Here is a 26,381-nt window from a genome sequence, read left to right as displayed (position 1 = left end):
GACCAGAATATACTCGATAAGGTTCATTTTTGACAACCATACCATTGTTGAAGTACATTTTTGTGACCAACGGTCATTGTTGAAGTAAATTCTTGACCAAAATATCACTGATCAGGTTTATTTTTGACAGCCATATTAAGGTTGAGGTCGATTTATGACCAAAATATCATTGTTATGGTAAATGTATGGCTACAATTGCACTGCTGAAGTAAATTCTTGACCAAAATATAATTGAGGTAAATTATTGACCAAAATATCATTAAGGTAAATTTTTCAACACCATATAATTGTTGAGTTATATACATGACCAAAATGACATGACTACAATTGCACTGCTGAAGTAAATTCTAGACCAAAATATCATTGAGGTAATTTTTCGACCAAAATATCATTATGGTTATTTTTTGACCACCATATCATGCTGAGGTAGATTTATGATCAGAATATCACCGTTGAGGTAAATGTATGACTGAATTAGCACTGCAGAAGTAATTTCTTGACCAAATATCATTGAAGAGTGGGTAAAATTGCACTGCTGAAGTAAATTTTTGAGCAAAATATTATTGTTGAGGTACGTTCTTGACCAAAATATCATTGCTGAAAATATCATTCAGCTCCCTCAGTAATCCCATCCTCCAGCATGCCTCTCCTCTGCAGAACCGATCGTCAGACCCTCAGCCTCCCCACTCCAACCAAATGATCAATAAGGTGGATCTGCTGGTTGCATAACTTCTCCCAGCACCCTCCTCCAGAAGCAGCTGCAGTGCTGTCAGATTTCTGCTGTTTTCACCCCATGCTTATATAAGTTGTCACCCTAAACCAGCTTAATCACTAAGTTCACAGCTTTTCTGTGCCATGCCAGCGGTCTTCTGGGCTCGGCTGTCTGAAATGAATCATCTCACACTGTGAGACAAGCTCTGCGTGTGATGCTGCGTGTGATGCTGCGTGTGATGCTGCGTGTGATGCTGCGTGTGATGCTGCGTGTGATGCTGCGTGTGATGCTGCGTGTGATGCTGGGATGGCTGATGAAAGTGGATTTGCATTAATTCACTGATTTACTGGTTTAATCTTCCATATCCAGCAATTCTGGAGCTGACCTGCTTTTCATGCTTACATACTGAAGTATCCATAGACACACATAAAAACACACAAACACAGACACGTGCCAAAATCATGGGACAGCAGTATGTAAATTACTTATGAAGTTGCAAAGTATTATCTTGTAAGTGAGGCAAACTTTTTGCATTAGCATTTGTTTGTTTGAACCAACAGACTGGCTGCCTCCCTCTGTGTAAATTCCATTCCCATGTGAAATTAGCACCGCAGAGGAAAAGGCATGATTAGAATAGCAGTGCAGAGGTACATGAATGAAGTAGGGCTGGGGCGACGCGTCGACATAATCGACGTCATCGATTACAAAAATACATCGATTTGCATAACGTGCGTCGGCGCGTCGTAAACATGGCGGCGCCTGTGGAGAGCATTAGAGGTTAGATCGGGCCCAAAAATTCCAACTGACTGTTTTCGGGCTGTTTTAATGAGCGAAATATGATCAGAATTATGTTAATTAACACGGTAACATAGAAGCATAGAACTATTATTTAATTAAAATGATTTTTAAGAACAGCTACACACAGTGCTGCAAGTCAAACGCGGAGGAGTTCACGTGCGAGAGACAGAGAGAGAGAGAGAGAGAGAGAGAGAGAGAGAGAGAGAGAGACAGAGAGAGAGAGATTTGCTTGTTCTGGTGAGAGCTACTCACAGGTGAAGGTTCTCTTTGATCTCCTCGTGCTCATATTCTAGTCCCATTCATAATTCTGCAGCTCCCTCAGTGTTTTCTGCCGTATTTTGCGGCTAGCGCGAGCGCTTACAATTGACACCGCGGACCGCGAGGTGCCGCCTCGTTTGTGCCGAATCCGACTCTCTGCTGAATCTGACTCCCGCTTCGCGGACAGAATCGGCACAACACCCCCGCTGTAGAACTGCGGTAGTGAAAACAGCGCTTATAAATAAATTAGTTTAGTTTCACTTTCAGTTTTCGTTATTTTTTTTTAAATAAAAATATAATTAAAAAACAGACGCCTACATCTCGGACTATTTTCTGGAGCCCGGGTCGGATTTACGGGCGGGCCTCGGGTCATGTCGGGTTCGGGCAGAGAATCTAAGCTCTAGAGAGCTTGGACTCCGGAGAGCAATCTCCAGCTACAAAAAAACGCCAGCGGGCATCTAAAGTTTGGGAGCATTTCACGCAAAAGGGCAACAATGTGGTCCTCTGCCATACGTGCAAAAGCAGCACTTGAAGCGCAAACATCCAGGAGCACTATGTCAACAGGGTCACACAGTAAGTTACCGTTTACATCAGGGTCTCCGCGGGTGTCCTTAAAAAGACTTAAGGCTGTCTACCAAAGGTTTTAAACCTGCCACAGGCAGAAATTATACATTTTTGGTTTATATTTGTGCATGGCATTTCGCAGTTTCCAGAAACAGTAGCATTATTCATAAGTTCAGGTGTTTAGCTAAGCTAGCTGCCTTAAGTTATTTTAGCTAGCGCCGTCGGCGCTGCGGTGTCACACCGTTTTCTGTCACCGTCGGAATTTTGTGACCAGTGCTCACGGTTTTGAGCGTTCATTGGCAAAACGGAAGCTTTCTATACCTACACCTTACCCTCAGCCCTAAACTGAACCGTTTTGGCCAGTCGGGGTAAACATTAGAAACGAACACGTTTCGAATCGGCCAGTGCACCGGTCTGCTGAGAACTACTTGCTAGCGGTCACAGAAAACAGTGCAACACACGGTTGTGGTGTATGGGAGCTTATCCATTTTTAGCGTTATAGATCTAAACAACGTGCTGTACATGTAAGTGATTATAAGTGTGGGGTTTGGTTTAGTAGGCTTGTGTTGTTGTTGTTGTTATTATATATAAATATAGTAATTTATCGTTTGCTTTAAAACGTAAAATAATTATTTAAATATGTTTCTCAATGAATAGATTAGTCGACTAATCGAAAAAAATAATCGTTAGAATAATCGTTTAAAAAATAATCGTTAGGGACAGCCCTAGAATGAAGTTGCGCTGCTCAGTTTTTGACCAAAATATCACTGTTAATGTACATTTATGACAAACATTGCATTGTTGAAGTCAATTCTTGACCAAAATATCATTTTGGTGTTGAGGCACATTTGTGACTAAAATTACACTACTAAGGAGGTACATTTTATGACTAAAGGGTAACATTTTAACCAACATATTATTGTTGAAGTAGCTTTAACTAAAATTGCACTGCTGAGGTAAATTTTTTACCAATATATCATTGTGTAGGTAACTTTGACTAAAACTGCACTGTTAAAGTAAATTATTCACCAATATATCATTGCTGAGGTAACTTTATGACAAACAATTGCACTGTTGAGGTAAATTTATGATTAAAATGGCACTGTAAAATTGCAATTATTCACCAAAATATCTTTGTTGAGGTAACTTTATCTAAAATTGCACTACTAAGGTAACATTATGACTAAAATTACATTGCTGAGGTAAATTATTTATTAATATATCACTGTTGACGTAACTTTATGACAAAATTATCATTGCTGATGTAAATTATGTACCAATTTATCATTGTTAAGGTTACTTTAACATAAATACTGCACTGTTTAGGTAAATTATTCACCAAAATATAATTGTTGAGGTAACTTTATGATGAAAACTGCACTGCAGAGGTAATGTATTTACCAATAAATTACTGTTGATGTAAATTTAGAACATAAATTACACTGTTGAGGTACATTATTCACAAATATATCATTGTTGAAAATTGTTAAAATTGCGCTGTTGAGGTAAATATATGACTAAAATTGCACTTTTTAGATCAATTACTAAATATAATTGCTGTGGTAAATGTATGAATAAAATTGCAATGCTGAGGTAAATTATTTACCAACATATCATTGTTGAGGTAACTTTGACTACAACTGCATTGTTGAGGTAAATGTATGACTAAAATTGCACTGTTGAGGTACATTTATGACTAAAATTGCACTGTTGAGGTAAATTATTCACCAAAATATCATGCTGAGGTAGATTTAAGATCAAAATATCACCGTTGAGGTAAATGTATGACTGAATTAGCCCTGCAGAAGTAACTTCTTGACCAAATATAATTGAAGAGTGGGTAAAATTGCACTGCTGAAGTAAATTGCTGAGGTAAATTATTTATCAACATATCATTGTTGAGGTAACTGACTACAACTGCATTGTTGAGGTAAATGTATGACTAAAATTGCACTGCTGAGGTAAACTTTTTATAAATATATCATTGTTGAGGTAAGTAAATACACTATGTTGGTATGCCTGTTTAGTGTTTTCTATTAATACTAGCGTTGTAATAGCAAAAAAAATAAAACTGTGAAAAACACATTCGGCATCCTGCATCTGGGCTTAAGCCAAATGTTTTTGGTGCCTCTCTACCGTACAGTTCTGCAATTAATATGATTGAAATTGTTACAGATCACAATCAAAAGCTAAAAGCAGAACATTAATCTTCACACACACACACACACACACACACACACACACACAAACACACACTCTGCTGGAGGATACGCTCCGTTCCTCTATGCTCTGCTTTGTTGACAATGGGCTCCAAAGAGCAGAGCGCTCCTGCTAGGCAACAGGAGACAGCGGCTCGTGCCGAGACAAAACATCGCTCATACTGTAGCAATCAGCGTCTCTCAGAACCTGCAGCACGGAAACACAAACACTGCAGAGCCCCGAGTCCTATCAGCCGCAGCAGATAAGAGATCAGATTGAATTAGCTGATTAAACACAGGCGTGCGCAGGCCGGCGTACACTGCATGTGATTGGGGGAAATGGGAAATGTTGATGAAGATAATGAACATAATGTGTGTTATTGGTTTTAATATATATGCTATTATAAGGTTGTATTATAAGGCTTGGATCAGCATTAGTTTGAATGTGCTGGTTGTAAGCTGGAAGCTGGGGGGGCTCGAGGGGTTTCAGAAGGGGGTCAGGGGTCGTTCTGCTGCTATCTGAACGCTCACATGCCTGAGTGACGGAGTGAAGGAGAGAATGTGTTACATGATTGGCTTTCTCCTTTCCATGACTGCCACCAGTTTCCATGCAGATAAGAAGAGGTTAAACTAGCGGAGCAGTGCAGATACCCCAGGCAGGCGGGGTGGGGTGAGGGGTCTGCAGGCATATTAGCTCTGAACTTTCTATTTTTTTATTTTAAGAAAATGATACAAATTAAAAGTTTGGATGCAGGTTTTATTTACTTTCAGGTGTAAATTACAGAGGCCAAATTGTACTTGTACATTTTAAATTCACTAAATTGGCCCAACACTAGACTAGAAAAAGTCTAATGTTATAAAAACAACATTTTGCTTGTCTGTTTCTATGTACAATAGGGGTGAGAATCACAGGGCATCTGAGAAAATGATATAATCTTGATACATTGCCCAAAATAACGATAAAATTATACTATGATTCTGTGATACTTGATATATCACAAGGCAGTTCCATCAATACTGTCTATCCTGTTCATTTGATTAGCGCCACCATATGGAGTAATAAAGCAGAAACTTTAGTCATTCAAACTGGGGAGGAGGGGGGGTGGGCTGTGGTATTGCTAAATAGCTGCAATGGCTTTCCATGCGGCTGCTGTGGTATTGTTAAGTGGCTGATGTGGTATTGCTAAGCTGCTGCCATATCTTTCCACGTGGCTGCTGTAGTATTGCTAAGTAGCGGCTGCTATGGCATTCCATGTGGCTGCTGTGGTGTTGCTAAGTGGCTGCTATATTTTTCAAGGTGGCTGCAGTGGTATTGCTAATTTGCCTCTATATATTTCCAGGTGGCTGCTGTGGTGTTGCTAAGTGGCAGCTATGGCTTTTCAGGTGAATTCTAGGGTATTGCTAAGTGGCTGATGTGGTGTTGCTAAGTGGCTGCTATGGCTTTCCATGAAGCTGCTGTGATATTGCTAAATTGCTTCTATATATTTCCAGGTGGGACCTGTGGTATTGCTAAATGGCTTCTGTGCTGTTGCTAAGTGGCTGCTATATCTTTCAAGGTGGCTTCTGTGGTATTGCTAAGTGGCTGCTGTGGCTTTTCAGGTGGCTGCTGTGGTATTAGACCTGTATATTGTATCAACCAAAATTAAGACACTGTGGTATTGGGATATCAATTTTGGACATATTGTCCAGCCCTACATTGTAATAAACATATGCAGTCTAGTTATACTAACAATTAATGTATACTTTTTTATATATTTTAGTTGTTATTCATTATTTATAATGGCCAGTAGACACTTACTGAACATGTGTGGATGATAAAGACAAGACATACTAATTACAGTAGATGTGAATCTCTAAACATCTGCCACAAGCTACACACTACACTTGATTTATTTAATGTGATTGAGGAACCTTCTCAAAAGCACCAACACCAGTTTAAAGACCATCTAATAAAACATGAAGCTAAGCATCTACAAATGTCGCAGGGTTACATAAGTATAAGCATTTAATACTAATAGTACAATCAAATAAGAGGTTCATTATTGCACATGTACTTATACTGAGGAACACTTGATAAGAGCCAGTGTGGCCAGAGGAACACTTATCAAATGAATTATTGAAGCCAATCCAGCCTGAATATGTGAGTGTATCAGCCGTACTGGCCACACTGGGCCTGCGCTGATGACAGATCAGAGGGTCCACATCTCCCACACTTGCGTCACACACGGCTAATCTGTTTTCCCCTGGCCAGATGGATCAGGCTGTACACTTAGCCGCGCTCGGCATCCGAGTCTTAGCCTCACGGAGCCTGGCGCATTCATTACGCCTCACTTAGACTAATGGTTACTAACGTAGACTAACAGCGCTTTCAGTCATAAAGCTAAAGAGGTTAGGCTCAGTCTTAGGGTTTGTATGGGGACTGGCATCACTTGACTGGCCACCTGGGAGAGCTGGGACTGGGTTAGATGGCCTTTATTGGGATTTATGAGTCAACTATTGTTTAAAAAAAGGGTAGAACAGGCTTTTGTTTTAAATCTGATATGTTTAAAAAAAAGATTAAATGCAGTTAAAACATAAATTATTCATATTTCATTAAGGCATAAATGACAGTAATGCTGGTGGAGCCCTGATTTATTAAATACAACAAAAAAATCTAGCAACATGCTAAATAATCCAGCTTCTTGGTAGATGCTTGTAGATGATACCATATATATACCATATACTGGTAAACTAGTTGGGTAAAAAGATCTTGATCAACATCGTGTAACTATAGTGTAACACTGATTTTGGTCATTCTGGAAAACCAGCATGGTGAAGTGTGGTCATAATATTTTTTTTTAATACACTGTGATGCAGTTAAAATATCCATAATTCATATTTTAGTATAGGATAAATGACAGCTGGTGGAGGCCAGATTTATTAAATAAGACAAAAAAGCAACATGCTAAATAATCCAGTTCAAGACCAGCTTTGGTTGGTAGCTGGTTGGAGATGACCTATGTTGGTCTTTGATGGTCAAAGATTGTTGACAAGTTGCTCATCCAGACTAATAAAAAAAAAAAAAAAAAAACATACACAAGTAAGTTATTTGGGTGGGGAGATCTTGACCAGAATAGTGAATACATTGGTCATTCTGGTCAATGAGCATGGTCAAGCTTGGTCAGTTGATCCTATCCTTTCCTGGTCAACAGATGGTCTAAGATTGTCAACATAACCAGCTTGAGATAAATAGGATTTTAATATATTGATCTTATATATTGAAAGATGTATTTTCATTGTTCTGTTGTGCAGCCATAACATCACTGACTTATTAAAGTACAGGATCAGTGTTATGTTGGTGGTATAAACCACAAACAGCATAAGTTATGGGATGCTTCAACAATTTCTATATATATTATATATATATTATATATATATATATATATATATATATATATATATATATATATATATATATATATATATATATGTATATATATATATATATATATATATATAATATATATATATATATATATAATATATATATATATGTATATATATATATATATATATATATATATATATATATATATCAGTTATCTGTGGCAATTACTGTACCTATACCTAGAGTATGGCAAATAAGGTAAAAACTTATTAAATACTGATGCTACAACAATTTATATAGGAACTTCATTGTAAACTGAGGCAATTACTGCAATTGAACCATCACAGATTCATATTCTAGTATTGTGTGTGTATATATATATATATATATATATATATATATATATATATATATATATATATATACAGGCACGAAGAGCATATGTTATGCATGATATAAACTACACAGAGATGCTGAGGAAATTATGAGGCAATTACTGCAGTTAAAACACCTAGTATTGGAAATAATTATAAACATATTATTGTAGAGGCTGGATTTGGCAAATAAGGTGAAATTAGAATATTCTATCTCACATGACAAATACTTACACTGATGCTACACAAATCTATCTAGGAATCTAAGGCAATTACTGTAGCTAAATCATCACAGATTTATCATATCCTACATACATACTTACAGGGTTATGCTAAAGAGGTCAAACGTGGCATATAAGGCACATAACAAACAGCATATGTTATCATTATGGAAAATAGAAACCTTCAAACTGAGGCAATCACTGCTGTTAAAAAAAAAAAAACTAGTGTAGGAAAATTAAGTATATATAATACTGGAGGCCACAAGGCACAAGCAGCATATGATATTATTATGAAAATACAGCTAGACAATTATACAACCATTAGTTTTAGAATCCTGTAGTAAACTGAAGTAATCAATCACTGCAGTTTACTATAATAATCAACACAAACAATAGCTAGCATTATGAAAAAACAATGTCTATAAGAATGTTTATTAAATTAAGGACAATTACTATTGTTTACTACTAAATTACAAATTATACAATTGACAGCACCACAGGCCTACAATAGGTTATTGGGTAAAATATATAACTGCCAGCCCTAATATCATCTATATATATATATATATATATATATATATATATATATATATATATATATATATATATATATATATATATTACATATGTTTAAAGGAAAAACGGCAATGAATTGAAATACGATTAAAATTTACTATAGTAATATATATTACACATTAATACAATAAACATAAATAACCCCAATTGACTGTAGCTAATATTTTATCCATTTAACACAGCGCACTATTTTACCCGGCGGAAGCGCATTTCTGTAGCATTGGTAACCCAGTGTGTTTACCTGCCATGGTGGAGCTGATGGCGATGGTGGTGATGAGGAGGAGCGCCTGGTTGAGCAGCGAGGCTCGCGGCGCGTCTCCCCGGGATGAAGGCATGCTGCTGCGGCGGCAGAGCTCCTTATAGTCGCTGTGGAAGAGAACGGGACCCGGGGCTCAGCATCCCCCCCGGCCCGAGACGCCTGGAAACACCGAGAAAAGCGCTGATTTTAGAACCGTATCGCTCCGCACGTCCGCAGACCACCGCTCTTCAGCTGCGCATCACTGAACCCGCGCGCTGCTCCGCCTCCCGCTGCTGCTGCCGCTGCTGATGATGCTGCTGGACTAGTGACGGGTCGGACCCGAAAGATCCGACTCTAAGAACCGGCTCTTTGGAGTGAACAACTACAAGAGTCAGCTCCTGACGGAGTGATTTTTTTTGTTAAAGCCAAACGTGTTTGGTTAATGTGTGTTGTGGCGTCTGTAATAAAAAAATGTGAATAAATAAAGTCATATAAATAATAAATATTTTTTATATTGTATGTATTATGCTAATAATTGTTGTATACATGATATGGTAATAAAAAAATATATATATATATATCGACCAAAAAAAAAAAGAATCCGAGGAGCCACTTGGGAGCTGAAAGAGCAGTCATTTTTCAGCGAGCTGAGCCAAATAATATTACATTTACAATGTAAAAATCATAAAAAAAGAAAACCCATTCAATTAGAATAAGTGTGTCCGAATTTTATTGCTATTGTATTTTGATATTGAATTGTTATCCAAAAGAACTGTTTTTTAAGTGAGCTGAGGCAAAAAACGCCAGCAAAAACGGGTCTTTTATATAAAATAATATTTGCATATCATATTAAATTTACAATGTAAAAGTGAGCAGAGCAAAATAAACGTCTCTTTTTAGTGAGCCGAGACAAAAGAACCGGGTCTTTTATTTTATATAATATTTGCATATAATATTAAATGTACAATGTAAAAAAATCATAAAAAGGAAGAAAAAACATTGAACGAGAATAAGTGTGTCTAAACTTTTGACTGATACTGTATTTTGATATATTATCCAAAAGATTCGGCTCTTTTTAGTGAGCCGAGCAAAAATGACTGTTTTTTTTTAGCGAGCCGAACCAAAAGAACCAATCTTTATAGTGAGCCAAAACGGCATAAAGCGACTCTTTTAATGAGCCGAGCCAAAAGAACCGAGTCTTTTTAGTGAGCCGAACCAAAAGACCGTACAGCCGGTCTGTCCGCCAGCTTGCAGAGGATCAACGCACAGCCACGTAGGGCAGTGACGTCATGACGTTGGCTCGCTATTTTCTCTCTACTGATGATTAAATATTTCCTATGTAGCCATTATTGTACTGTATAATTATTAGTATAATACATACAGTTTAATAATAATTATACAGTACCAGTCAAAAGCATCTTTTTCTTTATTTTGTTATATAATTTATTTTCTACATTATAGATTAATATTAAAGACATGAAATCAATTAAGGGACACATTTTGAATGATGTAGTAAACAGTAACATAATATTAGTCCACCACCTGACCAATCCCCTGATCTAAACCTGATGAACTGAGATGGTGATTTGAGGTGCTTTAATTGGGAGGAGCTGGAGCTTCACAGCCTGAAGAAAAAGCACCAGCTATTGTTCAGCACCTCCAGGAACTCCTTTTTTCAAGATGCTGAGAAAACTATTCCAGGAGACTCTCCCTTATAAAGACACTGAGATTAAAATACCAAGAATGAGCAGATCTGTCTTCAAAGATAAATGTGACACTTTAGATTTAGATGAATCTAAAGTATAAAATACTTTTTATTTACAGAATAATTCAGCATGTGTTTTTTTTTAGCTTTAATAGCTTTAATATAGTCTTTAATATTAAATTTACTATGTAAAAAAAATATAAAAAGAAGAAATGAGAAGAGGTGTTTCCAAACTTTTGTTTTGTGCATACTGTGGCTGGGATGGATCTGATTTTTCTTTTTCCTTTTCATATCTGGTCACTGCACCACAAACATACAGTGGTATTAGTATGTTGAAATCTGAATTTAGAATTATAGCATCCTCTACTGGCAGAGTGTCGTAATAGGAACACGTTCATTATTTACTGTTCATCAGATCACTCAAATTAATAAAACATGAAAGGGGCAAATGTAAAATCTATTTGATTTATTATCAATCATATTTAATGCGACAATAAAACCTTACGATGCAATGAAGTGCATTAGATAATAAATAAAAAAAAAATACACAATTAAACGAAGACAGTTGAAACTGCATATGCAGACAGACTGAAGTCATGTCACATATGAACAGAGAATATAAAATAAAAGGAGGGCAGAAGGGGAAGTGTTCTATATCGTAGAGGCACATCAATAATATTGACTGATTGTCATTTCATTGAATTTCATTGTCATTTCATTGAAATACAACAAAAAGCACAGAACTGAAACCCCCTGGAGACAATTCTGACAGGTGGGTCCACTCTCTTATGGTCTAGGGCCACTCAGACTGACCATCTACCCAACGTCCATCTGATTAAGGCTGAAATCATGATAGCGCATCATTAAAACGATAAGCATGTCATGCACAGTTTTGGAAATTTTAAGCAATAAAAAAAACAACATTTGATATATATATATATATTTATATAATTAGATAATAGATATAGTGTGGTCAGGAAAATACGCTGTAAGCATATGTTGGCAGTGTTTCAACCAGTTTAGACCAGAAACTTTTCTGTACTAATTTCCCAGCAACTCACTCTCTCGCTAACACGGGTAGCATAAGGCTACTAAATATCATAGCTAAATAATAACAACCATAATGACAATATCATCCCTGTATCACTATAAGCAATACCTTATCACCTCATTCTTCACTTGCATTTACCATCATTTAATTAAATTCATCAAAAGGAATCATAAGAGAGTTTGGATGAAGCAACATAAAATAAAATACAAATTAATCTGAAGAAAAAATTATATAAAATTCAGTGTTTTCAAATCTGTAGTCAAGCAAGGCGAAAGAGAACAGGCTTCTAATAAAGACTGCAAATAATGATATTAATAAAAACATAAAACACAAACCATACCAGACCATTAAAAGGCACAGCAGTACCAGTATGGAGTCAGCTGTATAGTGTTGAGCACTACGGTCTTACAGTCAAACCTAACCCACGCTCTCAAAAAAATATATAAAGATGCTACAGAAAAAAGGGATAAAAGGAACTTTTATTTTGGAGCAATGCCATCAAAAGTTTTGGTCTTTTGGTGAAACAAAAAGATTTTTTGGTTCACTTCCACATTTGATCCTGATTTTTTTCAGCTTTTTCTTTGATCCAAAGGATCCAAAGAAAAATAACAAGTGTGAAAGGTGCTGTTATTTATGGTCCAGATTAAAAGTCCCAAAATTAGCTTAAACCGGTTCATTTGAGGAAAAAAAAAAAAAAGTTTTTTTTTGGTTTTGAACTTTGGGACCGCTCTTATAGAATGTTAAAGCAGGCTGTGATCACCCGTTAAACAATAGAAGACGAAAAAGGACTGGTGTTGTGCTAAATTGTGCCTCCCTGCTGAAATCTGACTCCTCGTTGTGTGCACTCGCCTCACACACAAGTATAAGGAAATAACAGAATACTGGAGGAAGATTTTGTGATATTGACATTTCGGCGTTCAATGCATGCCCTTCTACAAATAAACTCATCATCAAGTCATCAAATATAGGGATCAAGTATGCAACCTGACAGTGATAATGATGACAGGTCGCATTGTGCTAAATTGCTGTGTGAAACCGAAACTAAACGGATCAAATTCATACAATGAACCAATACGTTTCTTCTATTTATGGCATCAGTCAAAAAAAAAAAAACCCTTTGTAGCAGCTTTAAGTTTAAGAGTATTTTCATTAGCATTGTGCAGCAGAATATTAACAATCGACACAATCAAGGAAAACAATGCTACAAAGCATGGCTATAAAGAAACAGCAACTGAAAGCTAGATTGAGCCTCTTTAAAAAAAAAAACAAAAAAAAACATCTAATCATGTTACAATGCAATCAGAGGAAAGCCCCAGATCTCCAGCTCTGATACATCGGCCAACAGACGCCTGTGCTGGTCAGCATCACAATAGGGGTGATAAAGGGAGAGAGAGCCATCTACGTATCCATAGGGAGAACAACAATGAGAGTCAACAGTGCTCTCTCTTTGACTCTGGCTGCTGATGCCAAAGTAGCATGACTCAGGATTTGAATCCTTTGAAGCCCTTGCCATCTTGTCCTGCTGAGGAGTATTTGTGTAGATCTGTACGCTTACGACAGAGTCAGAGTCACTGAAATACATGTGCAAAAAAAGTGAAATGTGACACCTTTTCCTATCCTATTTTTTTATGAGATATGTGAATCAAATAAAGGACTCACAGCCGTCTAAGCTAAGCGTGTGAGACAGTTAGTTTATGTGTAAACAAACAAAAAACAAAAAACAAAAGATCATATACAATAAACCCTCCTCCCTCTATCGACAAGCTATTGTCACTTTAGAGTGTAGAGATTGAGTGGAGATGAGTATAATAGATGAGTACAGTAAAGCACTGGGCTGGAATCTGCTGTTTAAAACAATAATAGGAAATAATATGAAAATAGATAGTAAACAATAATTATTTAGTGATCTATGTTTGCGACGCTGCTGGCGTGTCGGCGCCTTTCCCAGCATCCTCCTCTCCGGTTTCAGAGTCATTGTGCTGATCTTTTCCCGACTCCCCTTCAGGTTCCGTTGCCGTTGTCGCCGTCGTTTCCGTTGTCATCGTTGCTATGACAACCTGAGGCTCCTCCTCCTCAGCAACCTCATTGGCTGGTGACTGAAAGCCGCTGTCGTTGTGGTGGAGCGAGCTGGTGTCGGCGGCGGTTGTCTGCTGGAGTTCTGAGCAGGCCGTCGCCACAGCGACCGCAGCGGCAACCGTAACCACTTCCTGGCTTTGCTGCTCTTCTTCTTGCATTTGTTCTGCGGCTGGTTCCGGTTCTGTTGAAGGTTCTGGATCTGTGGCAGGTTCTGTTTCTGTGGCAGGTTCTATGGCAGCTTCTTCCACTTTTTCGGCTGGTAAATGGTTCTCCTCAGGGTTCAAGGGCTCAGTCTGGTGCTGGTCCTCCTGCTTTGCTTCTGCCGGTTCCTCTTTCTGCTCACTTGCGTCTGCAGCATCAGGCACCACCCCCTCGCTAATTAATGCTACCGTTTGCGCCGATTCTGGTTCTGAAGAAGCTCCAGCCTCATCCATCCCTCCGTTCTGCTCTTTCTCCTCCTCCTCCTGCACCGCATTCTCAATCTCCTGGATGGCGCTCTCTATGGCAAACTTGGTTTCCAGATCCTGCGGCGATTTTGGCGCCTGCTCTTGCACAATGGGAGTTGTAGTTTTTTCCTCTTTTATTGTAGTTCCATTGGGTAACGCAGGAGTAGGTGCCTCCTGTGGTACGCTGGCTTCGCTGGACACTTCCATTTCAGAGGCAGAGGAAGACTTGTTGTCTGAATCCAGATCGCCCTCTTCTTCCGGGATGTCCTCCACACCAGGCACCTCTATGCAGGACTCGTTGGGCAGAACCGTGCCCGTTCCGTCCTCCTGGATCATGGAGACCACCTGCTTCATCCTGCGCCTCTTCTGGGCCGCCGCGTCTCCTTCGTGACTTCCTGCATCTCCATCCACCACCTCCTCCTGGTTCTTTTCTCCGCCGTACTCCCCGGCCCAGTCGATGGGCGGGTTCTCCTCCAGCAGGTGGAGGTTGGGGTCACTGCTGGTCAGGACGATGCTGTCTCGGTACAGGTTGTGCCTTCTCTGGACGGCAGCCTCTTTCACAGCTGGAAACAAGGAGAAGAAGAGGAGGTTAATCAGGGCTAGTGGCTAAGGGGGGCATTGCACCCCAAATTTAGTTTTTGCCTCCCAAATGCAATACGAGCAACAACTATATATTTTTTTTTTGTTTACTATCTTTGAAAAAATCTCTGAACCAATCACGAAAATGCATTTTGCTGTGGAACGTGAAGATATTTCCCTTGCTTGCTCATTTCTGATTGGCTCTTTGAGTCATATAAAAGCAGCAGACTGATTGGAGAAGTTCATTCAGAGACGTTCTGGTTCAGTACAACAGGTGAGTGAATTAAACTCTTCTTCCAGTTTAAACTTGAGACTTCCACAAGGTAATGTTTGCTAAACTGTGGTGATTTGTTGCTCAGTGTTACTAGCTTGTAACCTGTTTCACCTTTTGTTGCTTAACTTGTAGCATTAGCAGTTAGCAGTTAAGCAAGCTACTACTTCGGTTAGTAGCAGCTAATCTGTACTAGCAGCTAACACGGACTTAACCTAAACCCCCTCTTAGCCAGTATCATTAGCTTTGGCTTTAAAAATATGACCAACAACATGCCCACCCATTATGTTCTACTGCCCCCCCAAGCAAACCAGTCTAGAACCGGGGCTGAGGTTAATACCTTTAGAAATGACGTGATAAGGACTGTTGGTCTTTGCACAGTTATTTGGAGATGGTTCGTATTCAGAGTGTCAAAATAGGGTATTCTGTATACTAGTGCTACAACAATTAGTCTTTGTAATGGACAACAACAACTATAAAAAGCGAGGTATCTCCTTGGAAAAAAGTAATAAAAAAGTATTAAAAAAAAAAAAAGTATCTTAGTATCTCCTGAAAATAATATCCAGCCTGTGTAATTGTTTCCTTTAATATACTGTGTAATGTTTTGTTTAATATAGGTAATATAGGTATGTCAAGCTATCAAAATGTACTGCAAAACATGGTCATGGGGCCTAAAATTTTAGCTGTCCTTACCAGTAGGAGGTACAAATGGAGGACATGACAAAAAATAATCACAACTAATCGACTAAATAATCGGCAGATTAATCGACTATTAAAATAGTCATTAGTTGCAGCCCTACTGTAGAGGCTCTAGACAGACTCCACAGACTTAAATCAGAAGGTAAAAAACAGGGGCGTCGCCTGGCCTGGGCTTCCGGGGCTTTAGCCCCGAATAATTTTCCAGTAGCCCCGAATAGTTTTGCTCAGCTCTGCTGTATTATTAATGAGGACACAGGCCACTGACTGTGTGTGAATAGAAAATCTCTTAACGCCAATAACGGAGCCAGTTCAAGGATAAAGCCCCGCCTTTCAGGTGAAACAGCCAATCAGCTTGCTGGTTTTGCAGCGCGCAGTGGGCTAGTAGATATAAAATTCACTGGACTGAGCCCTGGATCTTTACATATCCAGACAAAGCCTCTGGTTAAAAAAAAAAAAATAAAAAAATAAAAATCCTTACCCATCATAATGTCCTTCATGACGGTCTGAAGCACCACCTCCTCAAAGATGTTCTCGACGAGAATGAAGCGAGAGAAGTCCTCAAAGATCAGCTCTTGGAATCGAGGAAGTTCCTAAAAGAACAGAACATGAGCTCAGCATTTCAGCAAAGCGAAATAGTGTATAATTATCATCAGCATGCAGTAATATGTAAATATGAATGCTGTTATTTTGAGGATCTTACTGCAGAGCATGATGGAGAGAGCTGCTTCAGCATATAGGGGATGAAGACCTGGAGAAGAGCCTCTCTGAAGAACTTCTTACGTACAGTACTGCTGTCATAGTCAAATTTCTACCGAGATAAAAGAGACAGGAGAAATATATAAGAATTGAACATTCAGGGAAAATAATAAATACAGATTTAAGAAGCTAAATGAGACTGATGTGCTCCTCAGACTGACCTTGATGACCCGATCCTGGCATTTCTGGATGGTTTTGCAGAGGTCCTCCTCCTCCTGGCCCTCCAGACTTTGGTGGAGAAGCTGCTCGAATGTGTACACGGCATCGTCCATTTGCTGCAACAGAAGAAGAGCATTTGTGAAGAGTTTTTAAATAAAAGAAGAAAATAATCTATTAGAAGCATAAAATTACTTGTCAGACTCAACAATGCGCCATCATGATCTAACACCACTTAGAATAAAATTGCATTAGTCGTCCAAAATATCCAGCTAATGGTGGCTAAGGGCTAGAGGATGGCCAGTCACAAAAGAAACAGTGTTTAATGCAAAATAAATAATTTAAAACTTTTAATTTCTGACCATATTTAGTGTTCATTTTACTATTTTTTAAATTTCCTGTTTAACCTTTCAGCCTTCTAACTTTAATTTACGTATATTATTCATTTTGTGCTTTTATTTATTAATTATTATATTTTGTGTGTGTGTATATATATACATACTATTTTACTATTTAATTTTTTTTATTTCCTGTTTTACCTTTTCGACTTCTATCTTTTATTTCACATATATTTTTTATTTTGTGCTTTTATTTATTTAATTTTTTTTATTTTAACTTTTGACCTTTGACTATTTTTTTATGCTTTTATTTATTTTATTTTTTTGTTTTACCATTTTATTTTATTTTTGCCATTTACTTGCTTTATTTGTGTTATTTTTAGCTACTTAATGTTTTAGTCTTTTTTATTTTCTTTTTATTTGTGTGTTAGATTTTATTATTCTGATTATTTTTCTCTTTATTTGACTTTAAATTTTATTCTTAATTATTTATTTTCTTAATTAAATCTTAGTTGTTTGTTTGTTTTTCAAATGCTTTTGCCATTTCATTTTTGTTGTTCTGTTTATAATAATCTTTATTTTAGTTTAACCCTAATAAATACTTGTTTTTATTAGATTTGTTTTTTGTCTAGTTTTAAATTATAAATGCTCAGCTGTATTGAAAATAAGTATTACCCTCAATTTAGGCTACTCTACCCAGCTTTGGTTTATTGTCATTAATTATCATTAAATGCATAAAAGCACTGAGTAAAATTTCTTCATATTGGCCACTAGAGTGCACACACTCCCCACGATCTCTCTCTGTGTGTTGTGTTTGTTGTGAGAGAGTTTTGATCCTGCTGTGATAAAAAGTTGTATACATGTTTAGTCTTGTGTAACCACTCCCTCTGATACAATAAAAGCCTGTTTGATTGTATTGAACGCAGGAGTTTAATAAAAGCACTCTGAACTGAAAATAACAAAAGTTTATTCCATGCTTTAGGAAAGAGCTGCAGCCCACAGGCTATTCTGCACGCCGCAAAGAAAAGGCTTTTGACCAGTAATGTTATATAATATTAGCACTATACCAGGAAACAGAAAAAAAAAAACGTTTTAACTTTCAAACAAAATTAACAGAAATAATATATTAAGATCCAAGTCATTTTTGGAGCATTTCTATTGGTCTCTTAATAAAGAACTGCCACAAATATCTATTATGCAAAAATGACAAATAGAAATACATAATATCATCATACACTGCATGTCCAAATGTGAGAAGACACACACACACACACACATATATATATATATATATATATATACATACCATTAAGCCATTGTGCAACTTGCAACCTATATATATATATATATATATATATATATATATATATATATATATATATAATGTTGCAAGTTGCACAATGGCTTAATGGTTAGCACTGAAGGAAGGAAGAAAGGGTGTAAGTAAGAAAGGAAGGAAGATTGGAAGAAAGGAATGAAGGAAGGGTGGAATGAGGGAAGGGTGGAAAGAAGGAAGGATAGAAGGAAAGGTAGAAGAAAGGAAGGCTAGAAGGAAGGGTAGAAGGAAGTATGGCTAGAAGGAAAAGTATAATGAAGGTAGGGTGGAAAGAGTGGAATAAAGAAAAGAAGGAAGGTGGAAGGAAGAAAAAGGAAGGAAGAAAGGGTGGAAAGAAGGAAGGTAGGGTGGAAGGGTGGGAGAAAGGAAGGATGGCAGAAAGGGTGGAAGAAAGGAAGGAAGGAAGGAAGAAAGGAAGTAAGAAAGGGTGGAAGAAAGAAAGGAAGGAAGGGAGAAAGAAAGGAAGGAAGAAAGGGTGGAAGAAAGAAACAAAGGAACTTTATTTATCCCAAAGGAATATTCTGTAAAGTGCACTTGGGTGTCTAGAAAGTAGTGAAATAAAAGTGTAACTTTGCTCATTCATGAAGCAGAAAAGTAAATCAAGCCAAAAGTGAAGAGCAGTAGAAATGGAGAGGTTTGCTGTAGAGCTTTGCTCCAGTTTGGCTCTCTTTGGTTGTTATCCATTGAAAGAGGAGAAAACCAGGAAAGCAGAATTCACTATGTAACCAAAACACGCCCCCTTCACCACAACAGCAGAGAGACTTTCCACAGGGTACTGAAATTTACACACGACAAAACCACAAACCACAACTTACAGCACAGCACACACACACACAAACACACACTCAAAATTCACGATACGCAATAAAGACCCTTAAACTTATTCAAACCATCTGCTGCTCAGAGAAAGATCTCCCCCCTCCAGAGGAACTCTTGGCAGTCGACCTCAAATTATCGCATACTCAGAACAGTTCAGATTCAGCTCTGATTAATTAAGCATTTTTCTGCGCTGCTGCGGCAGGAATACATTTTTTCCACAGAACTGTCGCAGCTTGATGTTTACAGAGGCTGGAAAAGTGCAACAGGGTGGTGGGAGAGAGCAAAGCCCTTATAGACATGTCGGTTCACTTCTTCATCTTTGCAGTGCTGGATGATAGTTACACTACAGTTATACGAGACCAGCCTCCCATCTCTATGAATTGGGAGCAACCACAAAAATGGGAACTGAAGGTTAAACTATTGTTTTAAAGCATATTTTAAAATCTATGAAAACCTCAAGAGTAGCTCATTGCAGGCTGGCCTGTGTCGATAATTTTTTTCTGGAAATGATATATCGTCCCAGAAATTACTGCGACAAGTGATATAATTGTTATTTTAAGACCATTAAATGCCACTGACAATGATAATTAAACAGCATAACCAAGCATCAATAGACAGTATCATGATTATCAAAAAATATTAAGATAAATGTCCATTTATTGTACGATATATTGAAAATATAAGTATCGTGACAGGCCTATAAGCAGGGCTTTTTTAAACTAAAGGGTCAAGCGATTAATCTGCAGAAACCAGATTTCACAAACTTTAACAAATATCTTTAACAAAATAAAACAAATAAAATAAAAAAACATGATGAAAATTTTGACAAAGGTTCAATGGCAATATTTTGTTACATGTGGGACATACAGTATTTTTTTTTATCATTCATGGAAATATGAAGAAAAAAAACAATTTTATATTTTGTTTGATGTTTTATACTTTATTTATTTATTCATTAATTTATTTTTAAATTCATTTAAATTTTTTTAAATTTAATATAATTTATATAGTATTTTTTATATACACTATATATTTTTTACAGTATAGTATTTTTAATCATTAATGGAAATATGAAGGAAAAAATATTTTTTTATTTTATATTTTATTTTATACTTTATAATATTTGATATTTTACAATATTTTATTTATTTATTTATTTATATAAATTTATTTATTTTATGTTATGTTATATATGTTATGTTACATGTTATGTTACACCAATATATGATTTTAATAAAATTACATTTGCTAAAATGAGAACTTCCATTCATATTTTAACCAGTGCCCGGTCTCTACATTAATACAGTCTCTGGATAATAGAGGCACTGCTGTACAGACTCACCTCCCTCATGAGGATCTGAGCTCTCTGGAGAAAGACCGAGGGGCTGGTGACGTCAAACCTCTGCTGCAGACCCTCCAGACTCAGCTGCTCAACCCTCTCATAGCAGCCCTGCATCTTCACCGGGTGGAAGGCCAGCATGGAGATCTTCTCCATGTGCTGAAGAACAACGAAGGAAAGGAATAAGTGGTTATTCAATAGCATCATTCAAAGCTTCTTTGTTTTTTTGTTTTTTTTTTTAAGATTAGTCTTATCTTAAACTTAAACTTACCAACAAAGCCTAACACTCAAATCTGCAACTCTCAGCCAATGGGAGCAGTGGTCATTAATATACAGCTCCAAATCAGAAATATTTGATGGGGAAAATGGGGGAAAGGGGAGATACATTTTCTTTTATTTGATTGCAAACAGTATAAACAGTGCAGGAAACTACAGTACTTTACCCCTCTTTCCTGCCGTCCTCCCATATTAATATGTTCCCATAAATTAAAAAAATAAATAAATTATATCATAAAAGTAAGAAAACTAAAAGCCTTAGAACCCCAAATCTAGAGCGACTGGATCTATAATGCACAAAAATCATGCATAGTTACATTCTGGCTACTGCGCTTGCACAGATCTCCACATCTCTAGTGCCAGTAAGCTGTCTGCAATCAAATAAAAGCATACCCGTCAAGTCTCACTTTTTAGCCAGGAAACTACAGTATTTTACCCCTCATTCCTGCCGTCCTCCCGCATTAATATTTTCCCATAAATGTCCTGTATTATATTATAATTAAAAAAAAGGGAATAAAAGTGAAGACTTCATTTAAATATCAAGAAAGATGTTTTCATTTAGGCTAGTTATAAGAATTATTTATGTAAGAATAGCATTTCCACAGCATTTCAGTGTCCTCAAAGGTAGGCCTATCAGATTCTGATCATCTAATTGTAGTATGTAAGCGGTTCACATGTGGTAATTTCAGATTTCTTGTGAACACGTTTTAAAATGTAAGCTATACTGAACCTCAGTTGGGCTGGTGGAACGGCTCAAAGCGGGCTGCGGAAAATTTCCCTTATTTTTAAATCTAAAACTTGAGAGGTATCAATATATCAATAAGTAGTCAATAATATAATTAAAACTAACTTTTTTAGCATAGCATAGCATAGAGTACTACGCCAACATATTCTGATATGGGGTTGTACTAATTAAACACCTTAAAAATGTACCTTCAACTGTCTATTGCTTGCATTACTCTCTTTTTAAAGCATTATTACATGGCCTAAAACTGCAAATATGAGAAATCTGAGTCAGTTTAAAGGGGAACTTCCTCGTAAACAAGTTCCACTTGTGTCATATACACTAATACATCTCCTTCCTACTCCTTCATTTAACTGCCTCAACCTCACCACCATCACAAACAGCCTGTCCAATCAAAACTCTTGAACTTGCCTCGCCCAGTTTCTCCTTGCTGCCACCGTTCAGAAGGTTCTTGCTCATGTCCACCAGCTCCCTGAAGAAGACATCTCGCACCTCGAAGAAACCTCGGCTGGTGGGCTCCATCAGGGCCTCCAGGATGGAGCTGATGTAGGGCTGAATACTGACCTTCAGGAGCTTCTCTGCCTTGGGCAGCACCAGAGCTGGAGGTCAACACAAAACACAAAAAACAGAAGAGTATTGAGTTAATGTTGCACTATTCTAACAGGACAATGCTCGACCTCATACTGCTGCCATCTCTCAAGAGCTTGCCTTGAAGACACAGATACTATAGATCAGGGGTCGGCAAGCATGAAACATCTGGTCCATGAGGTTGTTTGAACTATAATGAACTATAATGAAAATAAAATAAATTAAAATGGTTCTCTGGTGAGCTTTTGTTTACATCCCTCCCCTGTCTCTCTGAAGCGCAAGGCGTGACTTTAGTTTCTGCACGTTCTTGGGCTCCCTATGTCCTTATAAGGGCGTTTTTTCTCCCTGCTGTGTCCCAATTCACCAGCCAGGGCAGCGGTAGTGTATTGGACCACGACCCTGCTGACACAGGTTCGATCCCACATGAAGAGCGATGTGTTTATTTATTTATTTTTCCTTTCTTCTTGGGTTGACCTGCTTTGAGATCAACTGTTCTGGTATTGGGTTCAACAACCCTCTGGACTGGAGAGCTACTAGTCTGTAGCACTCCATCCCATTACACTTCATTTTCCAAAACAGAATTTTTTTTGTGGTCCACTACGTGATGACTTGAAAAATATCTAGCCCGCTGCCAAACTTAATTGCTGACCCCTGCTATAGATACAAGGTCAGCCCTACCATCTCCACACAAAATATACAGGAACTGTGTAAATAAATATTTGAGCTGTACTGGATGGATTATCAAAAAGGACGCCATAATGCGCCGAGTGGTCCAGCGGTCTATAGCGCTGTCACAGGTTCGAACCCCTCGCTCATGTAGCTTTGCCATCAAGCTGCCGGTGCTCAGAGAGACCAAAATTGGCCTCGCTCCCTCCGGGTGGGTAGATGGCGCTCTCTCCCCATATCACTCCTAGGGTGATGTCCACAGCACAGGGTGCCTGTGAGCTAATGTATCACAACCGAGTCTCTGTGCTTTCCTGCGCGCTGGCTGCTCGCCAATGCTGCATCAGCTCGAAAAGAAGTGGTGGCTGACTTCACATGTATCAGAGGAAGCAAGTGCTAGTCTTTACCCTCCTGGTGTTGGGGCATTACTAATGATATGGGGAGTCCTAATGAGTGGGATGGGTAATTGGCCATTTAAATTGGGGAGAACATGGGAAAAAATTAGAAATAAAATAATAAAAAAAAGGACACCATTAGGAACCTCTACAACTCCAAATTTAAACACTGCTTCTGTATGTGTAGCTCAACAAGTAAGATCATTAAAACATGATTTGCCCATATATTTGCCCATGTTTGAATCATTCATTGTTATTCATTGTTAATTTATAGTTCCTTTTATCTTCCTTTCAAACAGATTAGCAATTCGATACTTCCTTCTATGTGCAACTACTATTTTTGCAACCATGTCTCATTGATGATTGTATTAAAGAGCTACAGCAGTAGTTTCTCCAACCTTCACTAAACCTATACTAAACACCATACTAATAATGGACTAAACTGTAATGCCAACAGTTACGGACCATTAAATCCTACTTAGTCCAGGCTTAGTCTTAATCCCAGTCTGGGAAAGCAGCCAAAAGAGTCTTAAACGGCCGTTTTTGAAGCAGCGTAATCTGAAACCTGCAGCCGAAACCTGTTTCAGATGACACGAGGACATTTATTGTGTAATATTATGGCTGAGGTAATGCCTCAACCTGATGCGCTCTTCTTCTCAATTCAACAGAAACTGTTTTGCAACAACCGACCAATCTGGTATCTACCCCCCCACCCCCACCACCTTACTTTAGCGTAAATAAAACAACCTAGGCTTTAAGCCAAGATGATTTATTGTTTTCCAAGCGGGTGGGTAAAACCAGACCATTATCGGAGCTCTGCTGGGAAAGCCCATTAGCACGACTTCTGACCTGGATTTACTGTGGAATTTTATCAGCAGAGCGTGGTGACGGATACAATGCTAAAATGTGCTGCGAGTGTTGAAGCTGAGGTTTTGGAAAAAATATCACAGTGATGATCAGTGCGTGGGAGTCCCAGTGGGAACTTTTGTCCTCCCTAGTGACTCACTGGCCCCTTTTTTTTCCACTGAAAGGCTCTGAAGGGTTCTGAGGGCCAAGGTTAACCATTACAGCTCATTTACCCCACAATACAAAGAGAGGGGCATTGGCATGGAACACTTACAAACTGGCAGAAGTTTAGTTTTCTAAGCATGTTTAGCTAATGTTCCACAGTTCTATGGCCCCAAGGCTTTACAACAAAGTTGTAAATGCTAATGGAATAGTAGCAATATCAGACAAGACTACCATACTTTTTGCACTACAAGGCGCACCTAAAATTAGTAAATTTTTCCAATAATTTGTATATGATCAGATTTCTTTGTTGTTTCCTAATATTTGTCTCCTTTTTGCTGTTTTTTTTTCTCTTAGCTAGAGAAGAAAGCTTACTGGCGCTAGAGATGTGGAGATCTGCGCAAGCGCAGTAGCCAGAATTAAGCCATGCATGATTTTTGTGCATTACCCATTTTTTTTCCTTACAATGTACACAGTACCTAAAACTCTATATAAACACCAATAAATAATAAAGCTAAATTGGTCATCCGAAGAGGGGGGGTGGTGTATTAATTATATATTAAATGTATCAGTCAGGTTGTAAGTAGCAGTAAAGACACTCTGCTGAAGTACAGCGTTATACAATATACACAGGAGTTTTAGTTTAGTTCTGCAGCACTGAGACTGGAGTAGCATTAGCATTAGCCGCTAACCACTATTTTCCCGTTCAGAAGTGAGTATTATTGACCTGTAGCCTGCTGCTAACCCTGGCAAGCACTGCTGGAGCAGCATTAGCATTGACTGCAAACCAAGCTAGCTCTTCTGTCAATCAAAGGTGAGTATATCAGACAGTAGTCTGTGCATTTACCGTGTTAAAACAAGCTACGTGGGCTGCTTACCAGGGCACTCAGGATTCCTCAGTGTAGCGCTTACAGGCAGCAGGTTAGCAGCTAATGCTAATGCTCCAGCCTTAGTGCTGGAGAAATTCAGCAGTCTAAGCTTACTGTAAATAAACCTGCTGAATTAGAAGTTCCTTATAGTGTCTCTTAAATGTGCATTATAATACAGTGCACCTTATAGTCCGTAAAATACGGTAATTGCAACGTTGACCAATGATCATAGATAACATCCTAGTGCTGCTGTGATAATCAAGGTGTAAGGCATGTAAGTATCTAGCGATGTGGGATGTGGCCTGTAGCTGGCATGCTAATGCTGCAGAAGTGATACTGAATGGAACCGATAGCAATTTGGGATGAGGCCTGTAATTTTCATGCTAACGCCATGGTGGACAAATTGGACGAGGCCTGTCGCCAGTGGCTGTAGCTACAGAAACATTGTTGGGAGGCTGGTTACGTTGTGAAACGAGGCCTGTAGACAGCATGCTAACGTCACGGTAGCATCGCTGGACAAGGCCAGTACACCCTGATATTGATGTTGTGAGGCCATAGCCAACATTCTAATGCTACTGTAGTGTCGAATGAGGTTGGTAGCCAGTGTGCTAACAACACAATAATAATGTGGAACAAGCTCCATTTTATAAATCAGCATGCTAACTTGCCAGATTTGTGAAATCAGGTTGAAAACTGTCTTAGCCTACCTCTGATTTTGCTGGTGACGTGCTCTTTGGAGGTAATGATCTGGTCCATGTCTGTGCGAATGGAGGCCTCCAGAGGGGGGCGCCCTGCCTCGCAGCTCTGCACTATGGCTTCATACTGCGTCTGGGCCTGGCTCTGGACCAAACCGTACACGGCGTCTGAAATCTGCAAGGAAACAAACAAAAGGAAAATGTTAGAGACTAACTAGAAAATGTGGCAGAACTGTTAAACTGCTAAAGTAGTTCATGATACTAG

At 38.2% G+C, this 26,381-nt stretch overlaps 3 protein-coding genes across 4 annotated transcripts in view; 1 reads left to right on the top strand and 2 right to left on the bottom strand.

The window, feature by feature from the left end:
* Positions 1–9,637, bottom strand: part of npdc1b (neural proliferation, differentiation and control, 1b) — a 65,078-nt gene extending 55,441 nt beyond the window's left edge. Inside the window, exon 1 of the mRNA XM_022667561.2 lies at positions 9,310–9,637. Coding sequence (XP_022523282.1) covers positions 9,310–9,403 — 94 coding nt within the window. The 5' untranslated portion in view covers positions 9,404–9,637. The remainder of the gene's footprint in view (positions 1–9,309) is intronic.
* LOC111191728 (alpha-1-antitrypsin 1-2) overlaps positions 1–26,381 on the top strand; it is a 313,064-nt gene that overhangs the window by 75,284 nt on the left and 211,399 nt on the right. The gene's annotated exons all lie outside the window — the stretch shown is intronic.
* The window catches only part of niban2b (niban apoptosis regulator 2b), a 75,049-nt gene continuing 60,130 nt past the window's right edge, over positions 11,463–26,381 (bottom strand). The window contains exons 8-14 of the mRNA XM_007230478.4: positions 26,129–26,291; positions 22,310–22,497; positions 20,881–21,036; positions 17,051–17,164; positions 16,834–16,941; positions 16,612–16,723; positions 11,463–15,147 (exon numbers count right to left, since the gene is read on the bottom strand). Coding sequence (XP_007230540.3) covers positions 13,970–15,147; positions 16,612–16,723; positions 16,834–16,941; positions 17,051–17,164; positions 20,881–21,036; positions 22,310–22,497; positions 26,129–26,291 — 2,019 coding nt within the window. The 3' untranslated portion in view covers positions 11,463–13,969. The remainder of the gene's footprint in view (positions 15,148–16,611; positions 16,724–16,833; positions 16,942–17,050; positions 17,165–20,880; positions 21,037–22,309; positions 22,498–26,128; positions 26,292–26,381) is intronic.

This window comes from Astyanax mexicanus, chromosome 22 (assembly GCF_023375975.1).
Source record: "Astyanax mexicanus isolate ESR-SI-001 chromosome 22, AstMex3_surface, whole genome shotgun sequence".
Classification (NCBI taxonomy): Eukaryota; Metazoa; Chordata; class Actinopteri; order Characiformes; family Acestrorhamphidae; genus Astyanax; species Astyanax mexicanus.
This window is presented reverse-complemented; position numbering and strand designations above follow the sequence as displayed.